The 12,675-nt window shown below is 32.2% G+C and overlaps 3 protein-coding genes and 2 pseudogenes across 4 annotated transcripts; all 5 read right to left on the reverse strand.

The window, feature by feature from the left end:
• Positions 1-370: 370 nt before the first annotated feature.
• On the reverse strand, positions 371-6,238 carry LOC145189371 (uncharacterized; annotated as a pseudogene). Its single transcript, XR_016445754.1, has 3 exons — positions 5,795-6,238; positions 3,443-5,302; positions 371-878 (listed from the first exon to the last, which is right to left on the reverse strand). The product of XR_016445754.1 is annotated as an uncharacterized LOC145189371 (transcript).
• LOC149880679 (uncharacterized) lies at positions 1,190-3,152 on the reverse strand (annotated as a pseudogene).
• Positions 6,239-7,318: 1,080 nt separating the features above from the next.
• On the reverse strand, positions 7,319-10,058 carry LOC149880680 (uncharacterized). The gene is made up of 2 exons (XM_090067861.1): positions 8,612-10,058; positions 7,319-7,323 (listed from the first exon to the last, which is right to left on the reverse strand). The coding sequence occupies exons 1-2, from the start codon at positions 10,056-10,058 to the stop codon at positions 7,319-7,321; spliced, it is 1,452 nt and encodes a 483-aa protein (XP_089923987.1).
• Positions 10,059-10,121: 63 nt separating this feature from the next.
• On the reverse strand, positions 10,122-11,003 carry LOC149880681 (uncharacterized). Its single transcript, XM_090067862.1, has one exon. It carries the CDS (start codon positions 11,001-11,003, stop codon positions 10,122-10,124), a length of 882 nt encoding a protein of 293 aa, XP_089923988.1.
• A 34-nt stretch (positions 11,004-11,037) lies between these two features.
• On the reverse strand, positions 11,038-11,606 carry LOC149880682 (uncharacterized). Its single transcript, XM_090067863.1, has one exon. It carries the CDS (start codon positions 11,482-11,484, stop codon positions 11,038-11,040), a length of 447 nt encoding a protein of 148 aa, XP_089923989.1. The 5' UTR covers positions 11,485-11,606.
• Between the last annotated feature and the right edge of the window lie 1,069 nt (positions 11,607-12,675).

A 12,675-nucleotide genomic window follows, 5' to 3' on the forward strand; every position in this document is an offset into this window, starting at 1 on the left:
AAAGTAAATTATGAGGTAATTTATCAAATATTTTAATACTGGAAACAAGGACACTATATACTCTTGAATAAAAGAGACATTTTCAGATTGAAAATACTTAAAACATTTGTTTGAACTGTTTTATGCTGCCCTTCTGTGTTATATATTTAAGTGATTATATTTTGTTTGATTCTTGGATTGAAAAAAGATTTACAAAAAATAATAAATTTAATGAAAAGCCTATAATCTACTTTTAAAAAATACATAACATTAATAGTTTAAAAACGTAAATTTTAGACAAAGCTTAAGAAACGCTATTTGTTAGGATCTCTCCTTAACTATGCTGAGATGCAACACTAAAAAAAAATAAAATTTAATTGGTACTATTTAATTTCATATTCATTTTTATGTAAAAAAAAGAGTTTGTTAACTTGCATATTGCAGTAAATGTACAGTGAATTGTATAAATTTGCTTTTTAAGATAAAAAAAAACTACTGTAAACTTAAACTCAACCTGAAAGCAAAATCTATTTTAGTGAATAAATTATTATCTCTTTCAATAAAATAATAAAATATATAACATTAGAATAGCGTCCTAACATTTGAAGTATGTTAGTGGCCCCAATGAAGTAAAGCAAAACTAACAAAATAGTTTTCTCTAGGTAATAATAGGCATTTTTTCAGTATAGAAGTTATAGGAAAAGCAAAAAATTGATCAGATAGTTGACTAACTCTAAAGACATCGAGCAAAGAAGATTCACAAGGATAGGTGTAGAAATTTTCTTTTAGTCCAAAAACACGTGTAATTATCATAACATCGTCAGCATCAATAACATTTTCAATAAGGACAACTTTTCCATTATCAAGTAAAGCACAGCACGGTTTGTAGATTTGTGGTCCTAATATCAATGAAATACCCTATGGAAACCCTTTTAATGGGTGAAAGTGCATGTCATATGGAACACAAAATGAGTGATTTGAAAATCCTGGATTAAAATCCAACAGACTTATTTAGCTTTGAATGTTTTACTACGAAATACCCATGCATTTAGGCTATGAGTAGCCCAAAAAGTTTGTTGAAAAAAATTTTTTTTGCATTTTTTTTACAAAACACAACATATTAGCCTGTAAAATTCAAACCAATATTCTTTAACTAATTTATTTTCTAAGTGAGTTCGTTTTCAAGTTCTATTACAACCTTGGATTTACATTAATGGATTACAGAGAAAAGGCATGTTCTGAAGAAAATTTTCTTTTCTAAAAGGAGCTCCATTGGTAGAATAGCCTCAAGGACAAACTTGTTATCTTGAAATTCAATCAAAGGCACATGAATGACATTTTTGAATTCCTTCGACTTTCTTGAATCTCCTCCTGCCGGGATGTATTCAGAATGCTGTCTTCTGATCTGGCCAAAAGTCCGAAGTTGTCCACAATTTTCAAGACCTGGAGATGCAGCATCACACCAACAACAAGGGTGTTTGCGACTGTGAGACTGAATGCCACAAAGAATGTTGGCCAGCTTTAGGTCACATGAGACAACCAAAGAACCTGTTTGGCATTTTTCTTTGACTTGAATGAGGTCGAAAATGGCCTTCACATTCTGGTAACTCTCAGGAGTGTTTTGTGACAGTGCTATCAGCATCTGCTGCTTAACACTCGTTTTTTTGGTTGATGCTGGTGCCATCAGCATGATTGTCTTCTGTACTGGGCTGTGTGGAGGAGTCTCATCTTCTTCCAACACAATGTGAGTGAAACTCACTTTCAGAAATGATCCACCACCATCAATCCCGAGTTTTAAAATGGAAGATTCTGATAGTTTTCGTGATGCTTTGAAAATATCACTAAGATTGCTGAGGCTCTGGCAGTGCACAACTTGACAAGTTTGACCATTCTCTGCCAATCATAAGTTGCTGACCATGAACTGTTCATTAAGTTTCTGGCCGGCTTGAGCAAACTTCAAAGGAAAACTTGGCTCCACCAATCTAATTGGGCTGATTTGATTTAGTCCTGAACCTAGTTTTCGCATGCCATTGTTTGAAAGTCCTGTATTTTGCTGAATTTGAACCATGGCTCTTTGAATAGCTGCTGAGCCGATGACGGACCTTTAAAAACAATAAAATAACATCCATTAGGAAAAAAAAAATTTATTCTTGCAATGAGAATGATTTAAAGTAAAATTAGGTTGATGAAATAAAATTGAAGCAGGATAATTAATTAAGAGATGAATTTTTAATAAAAGCAGTTGCAATTAGCATTTTAATTAATATAAAAGCATTCTGATTTCTTTTTCTCATAATTATTACAGGTCATAAATTAAATGTTTGTGAATCAACATTTTGAGTGCCTTTAATTTAGCATAATGATACTATGATAATTAACTAGACAATAGAAGTAATTACCTCTCCTCAATGGCAAAAGTTTTCCACAAGGCTGACTGAGTCTAATGGTGCCATTTGGAGATGAGCTTTAGGATGCTAAGACTGCTGCAGCCACTTGCTCTGCACCTACGAGATCATCTGTAGCCATTTTTCTCAGGTTTTCATGGCAAGTTCCGATGGTGAAGTTGTGAGGAAGTCCTCGGCCAACAATTGACAAGCACTTTGTGCAGCGCTTTTCAGAACTCTGAGAAATTTGCTTAGGAACTTTTTCCTCGGATTCTTTGACTTTGTCAAACGGATGCTTTTCCTTTCCTTTGATCTTGGCAATTTGGCATAAAAGGCACTCATAAACTGACGAAACTCTGGTTGTAGGTTTGATAGAAATTGACTTGAAGTCAAAAAAGTTTAGGCACATGTTTGATTTTTCCAGCACAAAGTTTTCCAATTTGAGATCTGCATGAAACACAAGTAGCCAAAGGCACTCTTTCATCACTGAAATCTATGTCTGTTTGAATCAGTTGAAGAATTTTCAACTTAGAGTTTTCAGTCAACTCTTAATTACCCTTTTTCATGCATATAACACAAAAAGGTTTTCTGCAATCTTCATGAGTTTTTGCAAATTTAGGCATCTTTAAATTTATTTAAAAAGCGCTCACTGTGTTTACATTTTGCTTTCTTCTTTGAATAATTACTGCCATTTCCCGAAAAAATTACTGGCCGGTAATTTTTTAACCTAGGGGCAAAGTTCGAACTTGAGAATTTCTCATGATACATCGGAACAGCAATAAGATGCATATTTGGATAAAAGCTTTTAAAATAAAAAAGTTTTGTTTTTATGCATTACATTTTATTATATATATATTGTTTAAACAAAGCATGTCTTGTAGCATTTTAAGCACTTAAATAGATCGCATTATGGTATGCAAAAGCTTATAAACTTCTTGACCAAAATTATGCTTTGGATGTTAATGAGGGATTTCAAAACCCTTTATTTTAGGCTCCCATAGGCATGCACTATCACCCCTTAAAAGGATTTTCATAGGGTATTTCATTGATATTAGGACCCCAAATCTACAAACCGTGACAGTTGTTGGAATTTGCAGAAAAATATGAGAAACCAGCATATTCAACCATTAGATATTGCTTTCCATAGTATCCTAACGTAGGGCCGTTACTGTGTATCCTTTTCAAACTTGCTATCAGGTTCATATTGCGACTAACATATGTGTTGCTATCAACTCTTTCTGACAAACGTCGACACAACTGCTGCAGTGGCATGTGACCACTTCTTAATAATCGTTTCATAATGCCTAAAGCTTTTTCAAAAGGAAATGCACTGTACTCATCAAGTGAGCCATACTGTCTTACATCATCACAAATGTGACAAAGACTATGCATTGTGTAGCTTATGGAACTGTTGCCATATAATTCTGGCATTTGCATGACAAATATGTTTAACAACTTTCTGCATAATCAACATGCGTCCAACACATATTTGGATTAGCTAAAATACTAATTGCAACATGCAATAACATAAAATGCTGGTACAGATTATTGGTAAGATGGCTTCGTAATACTAGAGGCCCAAGGTAGCACAAAAATAACCGAAACTCTGTGGCTTTCCATCGATCAATGTCCTTTAGTGATCTTGGCTTACGTGCAAATTCAACAGTAACATTAGCTGCAAAATTTTTCAAGCCATTTGAAATTATATCTGCAATTAGCGTGCTTATTTTTACTGCACGTTTTCCACGAATCCAATGCAGAAGTAATCTTCGTGTGGCACCAAGACAAACTAGATGCATATATTCAAGTGGAAATTGAGAGATGTGACCAATATTAAGCTCTAACAATGGGGATACTGCATCTGGTTTGTGATGCTGAACTTGTTGGAATAAAGCAAATGAAGCATCTGTTCTCTTCAATGCATTGATATCAGGAAATACAGTTCTATTATCTACCCTAGTTCCCTTTTGAATGCATCGCTCACAACCATAAAACCCATTATGTCCTTTTATACATTTAACAAAAGCACGTGCCGGTGCATCACACACAAAGCCTTTAACATGTATGGTAAAGTGATTTTCACCTATAAATAAGCCATGTTCCTTCAAAACATTGAATTCAGCTACAAAACTAGCCAGAAAAACAGCTGAACTTTTTGGTTTGCTGTTGCCACAAAGTATGCTAACTACAAACGGTTTATAAATATTGTCACCAAGTGTAACACTGCAAAGCATTGGCCAAAACTGTTTTCCCGAGCTCTTATACAAAGGCAATCCATCAATGCTAAACAATAAATTGACTTTGCAGCTTTTAATGCTGTTAAACACTAGTAAATTAGTTAACTGATGTTTCAAACCAAAATAAACAAATTCTGCTTTTTGCTCATACATGTCTTGCATGATAATAATGTCAGAACTGCTTTTTGTTTTCAATAAGGTTCTACTATCTTTGGGCAAATCTTGATGTTGTTTTGACAAGATCTTTAGTAAGTCTGATAGAGCACTATGTGTTACGTTGTGTTTGACTGACCAGCAAACAAGCAGTTCTTTCAAAGTAACCTCATCCTCAGCCTCTTCATCGTCACTGGAACAAGAAGGATAATAGCCTTGCTCATCATCAGTTACATTACTGTCATCTTCGGCATTGTTAGTCAAATTTGAGGATTGGTTTTCATCAAAAGATGATATGTCACCAAACTCAACATTTAAGGATTTTAATGTATCTTCAACCAAATAATTGTTATAAGAGTTTTGAGATAACATATTATGATTAATAGATTTATCACTAAAGTTTTTTGCCCTTTCAAAGTCACAGTTAAGTAATTCATTCCTATTATCAGCATTACTTGCTGAGTGAATTTCACTTAAATGTTGCTTAACTACTCTTCTAATATAATGTGATTTAGCAGATCGAGTTGAACTTATTGATTTTTTCATTACCTAAAAAATTGCATGACATTATATCATAAAAAAAAAAAAGTAAAGTAAATATATATATATATATATATATATATATATATATATATATATATATATATATATATATATATATATATATATATATATATATATATATATATATATACATATATATATATATAAATATATATATTCAATATATTATACCAGAAAAACAAATATAGGCAGTATTACAAAATTGTTATTGGTTATACATAAATTGAAAACCTTATAATAGTTAGAAAATAAAGAAATTAGATTAGAAATGAAGAGTAGATTAACCTAAATCTAAATTTAATAATACCTTATTTAAAATTTATTAATTTAAGAACTTAGTAATGTGTAAATAATTTACTAAATTATATGACGTATTTATTACTTAATTGATTATCTTTAACACAATAAATAGAATGCAAAAACTATATCTTACAGATGCAACCAACTCAAAATATTTTCATATAAAAGTAAACTTACTATTTCAATTTTGATACTTATATTATAGCAATATTTATCCACTTCTTCTCGTGATGCAATCTGTTTTAAATTGATTACAACCACCTCTTCTCGTGATACAATCCGTAAATTTTCAACTAAAAGGATTTCTTTACTTTTACCACTTCTTCTCGTGATACAATCTGTTTCAAAATAAGTTACAACCACTTCTTCTCGTGATTCAATCTGTAAATGTTTAATTAAGAGTACTGTGGACATTAAAGCACAAAACCAAAGGACATTATGAATATCAGATGTTACGCATGCGTACCAATATGTAAATTGGCAATATTGGCCAATATTAGAGTAATAATAACGAAACAATATTGGGCCAATATTGGCAAACAATATTGCACCTATATTCGCATAGCAATATTGGCCAATATTGGCATGCCAATATTGCGCCAATATTGGCATTCCAATATTAGTAAAACAATATTGGCGTAATATTGGTATGCTAATATTGGCCAATATTGATATGCCAACATTGGCGCAATATTGTTTGCCAATATTGGCGCAATATTGTATATCTTGGCCAATCTTGGCCAAGATACCCAATATCGCGCCAATATTGCGCCAATATTGTTTGCTACTTGGGACCTTATAGAAATTAAGTATTTAAATAACTCGATATTTGAAAAAAGCGCAAAACAACAATATTCTCCATGTTTTAAAAGGAATTTAGTTGCGACCCCCCCCCCCGTTTAAGAAGATACCCTAAGTTACGCACAACAAATTATTAGGCATAAAATAGAGAAAATTAAAAAAAAAATTGAACTAATTGCATATATTTATATCATTTTAACTGACAAAAATTTACAGTAAAAGGTAATCAGATTTCTTTTTATAAATCGTTTAAATGCGTCAATCGCAAGTCTTAATAAAAAAAAAAAAAAATGGAATTATGATACCGTAATTACAACAACAAAAGACAAAAAAAAAAAAAAAAACACCACATAAAAACTGAAAATCAATTTACCTATTTATTGTAAACTATTTTGACATGGCAGTTAATATAAACATTTATCGAAAATGTAACTATAAAATCTGCTTCGAAGAACAAAAAGATTAACAACACAAAAAAAATCAAATTAAGATATAAATTGCATTTTTAGCATAATGTTGTCTTGGCTTTTAGTAAATAAATAAAAGCAGTAAGTTCCAATAATGAAACTACCTATTATTCACTTTTAACAATAGACACCAACGTGAAGGTAAGCCAAGTAGTCTACCAACACAAAAAATCACAACAATAACACATAACAATAGAATATTTACACCCTTGATCCTAAAATCCAGCGAAAATAACAAACAAAATTAAAATATGAAAGGCAAAAGTAGAAAACCAATTTAAAGTTAACTATATATTTATCTTTTTACTAAACATATAAATACATAAAAGTATATTTGTTTTTATATTCAATATTAGTAATTCAATTACTTCAAACTTAGGACATTAAAACACCCTAGATTTAAAGATCAAGGTTGCATACTCTCTCATAAACATTACGCTAAACATTAAAAGACTATATTATGTGTTTTCAGAATAATTAAAAAATTCTAGACAACACCTAGCTCTAAAGCAGTAACACCGCCTGGCACTAATTGCTGCCAAGTCACACCTCTGCTATAAGTACTCCACTTGGCTGGCAAGGTTATCAATCTTGCACAACATAATGCCAAGTCATACCACTTTGAAAACATGAAAACAACATAATTTAAACATATATACAACTATAAACAAATATGGTTTTATATAACACATATAAACACATTTTATAACAATATTAAATGACAGATATATTTATCAAAAATTATGAAAAAAAATATTAAAATGATAAATATAGTTATACATACAAAATGTGCTCACAACCAATAAACAGTAAATTTTCGAAATGAAAATCTAAAGACTATAAATTAAGAACATTAGAAAATATAATATTATTTGTGTAACACTTTTCACCTACCATACCTTGAATGAGATGTTTATCAATTTTGAAAAACAAACTGTTAAACGCTCTAGTTCTTGAACATGCAACATATAATTGACCATGTGAGAAACAAGGTTTTTTGAGATATACCCCAACTCTATCAAATGTTTGACCTTGACTTTTATTAATTGTCATTGAATAAGCCAATCTGACAGGAAACTGACGACGTTTCAGAACAAAAGGTAAATTAGAATCTGATGGAGCCAACTGAATTCGAGGAACAAAAACCCGTTCACCACCAGAAACACCTGTCAAAACCTCTGCATCAATATAATTATTTTGAGGAGCACAAACTTTCATTCGAGTACCGTTAACCCAGCTTTGAGATCTAAATTTCTAAGTAGCATAATTACATAACCAATTTTCAAATTTAAACAATGAGGTGGCATACCTGAAGGAGTTAAGCTGTTCAAAAACTCAACAGGAAAGTTATTTCTTTCATTAAGGTCATCAGTATCAATTTGATCAGCACTTAAATAAATTTTGACCTCACCCGGCAGACATTCAAGCACTTCTTCATTGATTGATAATGAATCAACATTAGTTGGAGTTAAAATTACGCGTTTAGAATAATCATTTTGATCAGCATCTCCAAAAATCTTTTCAACAATCGATTCATTTTCTCTAATAATGCACTGATTTGGTATTTCAATGCATCCTTTAAAAGGATCCTCTTCTTTGACAGGTATAGTTCCATTCCCAAGTTTTAGTAGCCATTGGGAAAATTCATCTTCCCCATCTTGTACTCTCATGTTTTCAGTTAATGCAAATTTCTGCACCCATTGCCCATGCAAAGAACATTTTATACACGGTTCTAGTATTTCAGCTGGTTGTCCTCTTTTCACAACAGGCAGAATTTGCCTAAAGTCAACACCAAAAAGAATGATTTTTCCTCCGAACGGAAAGTTGTTGTTGCAAATAACTTTTAACAACCTATCAATTGCATTTAAGGCATGTTTAGGTATCATGGATGTTTTATCAAGCAAAAACAAACTAACTTGTCTTAAAAAATGCCCGTGTATAGAATAAGGAGTTACATTACATGTGCTATTATCCAATATTGGAACAGGAAGTGTGAATAAGCCATGCAATGTAGATCCATTTGTAAAAAGAGTTGCTGCTATGCTAGTCCATGCAGCTATAGCAGATTTAAAGCCCCTACTTTTGGTTTCAGCAATCAAATATTTATAAGTAAAAGTTTTTCCACTGCCAGCTGGTCCATCCATGAAAAACAATCTAGAATGTTGATTTTCTACACTTGGTTGCTCATTCAGTGCAGCAAGGATAGCATTACATACATTTATTTGATTGACATTAAGCAACAGTCTCATTCGATTGGCTTCGTCAATAGATTGTTGAACATTTTCATCAAAATTTTCTAGATTTAAGCCTATAAACTCATCAATAACTGGCAGGTTGTAATCAGCCAGCGTTTTACCACTTTGATTGATAATCTTTTCAATTTGATGAAGAGTAGCTTGTTCTGCTGTTAGAGGTGGGAATGAGCGGTGAATTAAATCTTCCATCATAAAAGCTTTAAATGAATTCCAGAGATCTAAAGGATTGTCAGGTTCACAAAAAGTCAAAATTATTGAAAACAATTGTCTAATTTGCTTTGGTATACGTGTTAAAACCACCTCAGAGATTGTATTCTGCCATTCAGTGTCATCTTGCAGCAAGCCTTTCAAAACACATGCTTCACGAAACGTTTCAAGAACAATACCATTAACAGTACGCACATCCTCCCAAGATGTTGCTCCTTTTGCTTGCAAAAGTAACAGTCTAAGAAAAAACAATTCTCCAGTTGGATTAACTTTATACATTCTTACTATCACCTTATCACCGCCCCTTTGTCTAACCTTCCATTTACAATGTTTATCATCAAATAAAAAGTGATAAGGAATGTCTACATACGAATTGCAATGTACTCTTTCATTTTCAGTATTTAACTTAAACCATGCTGTTAGGTGCGTATCACGTTGAGCTGCACGATCTAAAGCCATTTGTTCTGCTCCTTCTCTAAAATACACTAATTGATTTTCAGGTAGATGAACTTTAAGGCGTATAATAGTGTGTGACATGTGACTTATTGGATACTCAAAAATGCGCCACAATGCTTCAGGTGCACTTACATAACGGCAATCTAAAAAAGTGTTTACTTCATCATGATTAATTTGTTCATTTATTAAAATATTGGCACAGTCGTGACCCTTGTATATGTATTTGTACAAATATTTAACAGCCTTAACAGACATGCAAGCTTCAACATTAATGTGAGCTTGATATTTCTTTGATAACCATGGATTGTAAGGTACCACCTAGCGGTTATCTACATTGTTACCTTTAATATTGATAACCAAACCATTATCACGACGTCTATAGCGTGGATAACCATTATGAACTGCTATTGTGTTAGCATTAAATTTTTTAGGACAGTTTTTGCTGCACACCCCATCTTTCATGCAGGGAGAATTTGGATTCAGTATGCCACATGGACCGTGGTTCATACACGTTTTAACAACGTCATAAAGGTTTCGATTAACAATCGGAACTGGAATTTCTGCAGATATTAAATTATTGATATCATGTGCTGTTTCAAGCTTATCATCATTTGCAAAGTGAAGTAAAATATGAACATGTGGCAAACCACGCTTTTGAAACTCAATAACCTGAACATGTGTTACAACTTTCCCTAATACACCGAGCTTAAAAATGTCATTGAGAAGGCTATTTAATTTGAGTTTAAATACTCGAATAACCAAGTCAGGTCTATCATTTGCTGTCTGACCTGGATATAAATTTTCAGTTATCTCGCGCCATTTTGGGTTGCAAGTGAAAGTAATAAAAAGATCTGGTTTACCATACTTTTTAACTATAGCCATAGCATCTTCAAAGTTTTCTTTTAAAGCTCTAGGACTTCCTACATAAGATGATGGCAAAACTACAACACGCCCTGGTCTAACATTATGATCATTTCCGAGGTTGTTTACATGGTCGTGTAAGACATCATACTGCTCGCTTCTCAGTTTGTTTTGGTTATTTCTGATGAAAGCAAGGCGCTGGCCTTCAATTTTAACATACGCATCAACATACTGAGATAATGTAACATGATTTCTAACCAATGTAGCATGTTCAGGGTTGTGAACCAATTGATTATGCCAACCAGCATCAACCCTCGGAAAAAATAGAGGATAAACCATAGGATCTAAGTTAGCAGACAAACTTAATATAGTTTTAAGAGACTGACCTCTTGGGTAAATAAACAACTTCCCTGGAAGCAGGTGGTGCACCATCTTCACCAACAAATACAACTGCAACTTCGTTATGTGAAGGGAGATTATAGCGACGCCTATCTTGCCCTTCAAGTAAAGACATTTTTACAACTGACACTGAGCGCCCTTCTAGAGCTGCTCGACGAACTTCTTCATCTTCCACTTCAGCCATGCTTTTAAATGCAAGAGCAAATGGGTTCTCTTCACTAATAATAGTTTGCAATTGAAACAATAAATCATTTAAGCAAAGATCATTACCACGTTGTTGCATTCTAAAATTTACTGCTGCAAGTGGATCATAGATCTTTAGTTGACAATATGTCGGCGGAACATCTTGATTTGGTCTTAGATTACCTATACGATGAAAAACTTGACCACATATTCTAAAACATGGCGGCCCATGATTCATGGGTTGAACTACATTAGCTTCAAATGAAGCAAAAGAAAGACAGGCATTATAATTTCTAATATGTTTTAAAAAATTCAGATTGGCATTTCTATCTGCATAGTTTCCTTTAAATAAATCTTCCAAATCTTGAAATGATGAAGGTTGCGACAAACTTACCTTTCCATTATGGCAGCATAAAAAATGTGTTTCATCAAGAAATTTCTTAGCACTACAATGCTGACAAATATAGCTCATTTCTCCTAAATAGTTATAATCTGGAATAGTATTACTTCTTGCTATATAATGCATTCTTTCGTATCTAGCAGCATTTCTAGCATTTTGTTGATTATTAATTTCATCTCGCCTTAGCTTATTTCTTTCATTTCTGCGACAATTATTTTCAACTCGCCTAACCAAGCTCTCCTCATTTGGGTTCAAATTATTTGCTGCTTGCCGATTAGCATATCTAGCATTTTGCCGATTATTAATTTCATCTTGCCAAAGTCTAACTCTTTCATTTGTGCGACGATTATTTTCAATTCGCCAAATTAAGCTCTCCTCATTTGGGTTTGAATTATTTGCTGCTTGCCGAGCAGCATTTCTAGCATTTTGTCGATTATTAATTTCATCTCGCCTGAGCCTATCTCTTTCATTTCTGCGACAATTAACTTGCCTATTAACATTTCCGTTTTCTAAACTAATATCTGCTTCTAGCCTTATATCATCTATTTAAACTTCACTTTCAATTGAAAGTAATACGAATCAGAAAAGAAACGAATCCTGAAGATCGCGATCTTTCCTATATAATTTCCTTTTTATTCTAAATAGCACACACAAATAATTTTTAAATATAACAGACTGTCATTTAAATTAAATTATACAATAATCTTATGACTATAAAAAAATATATATATCAGCTAGGAGATGTTTGAAAAAAATTAGCTTAGCAAATAATTAAAAAAATTATTAAAAACATGCAATTCTAATAATAAACATACTGCTAACAAAGAAAAATTTAAAAAAAAAAAAAAAAAACATTGTAAACCCTTTTTTGCAAACTTAAACATTTTTTCTTCAAAAAAAATTATTAGCAAACATTTTTTAAAAATCCACAAAACTTTACAATGTTTTGTTCTTCTATACCACATAAATACATCATCTGATAAATCTAAAATAAAAAAATGTAACGAGTAAGTAAATAAATAAGAAAAA

Source organism: Hydra viridissima, unplaced genomic scaffold (genome assembly GCF_058129835.1).
Source record: "Hydra viridissima isolate aposymbiotic clone 2 unplaced genomic scaffold, HvirCarnegie_v1 scaffold_12, whole genome shotgun sequence".
Taxonomy (NCBI): Eukaryota; Metazoa; Cnidaria; class Hydrozoa; order Anthoathecata; family Hydridae; genus Hydra; species Hydra viridissima.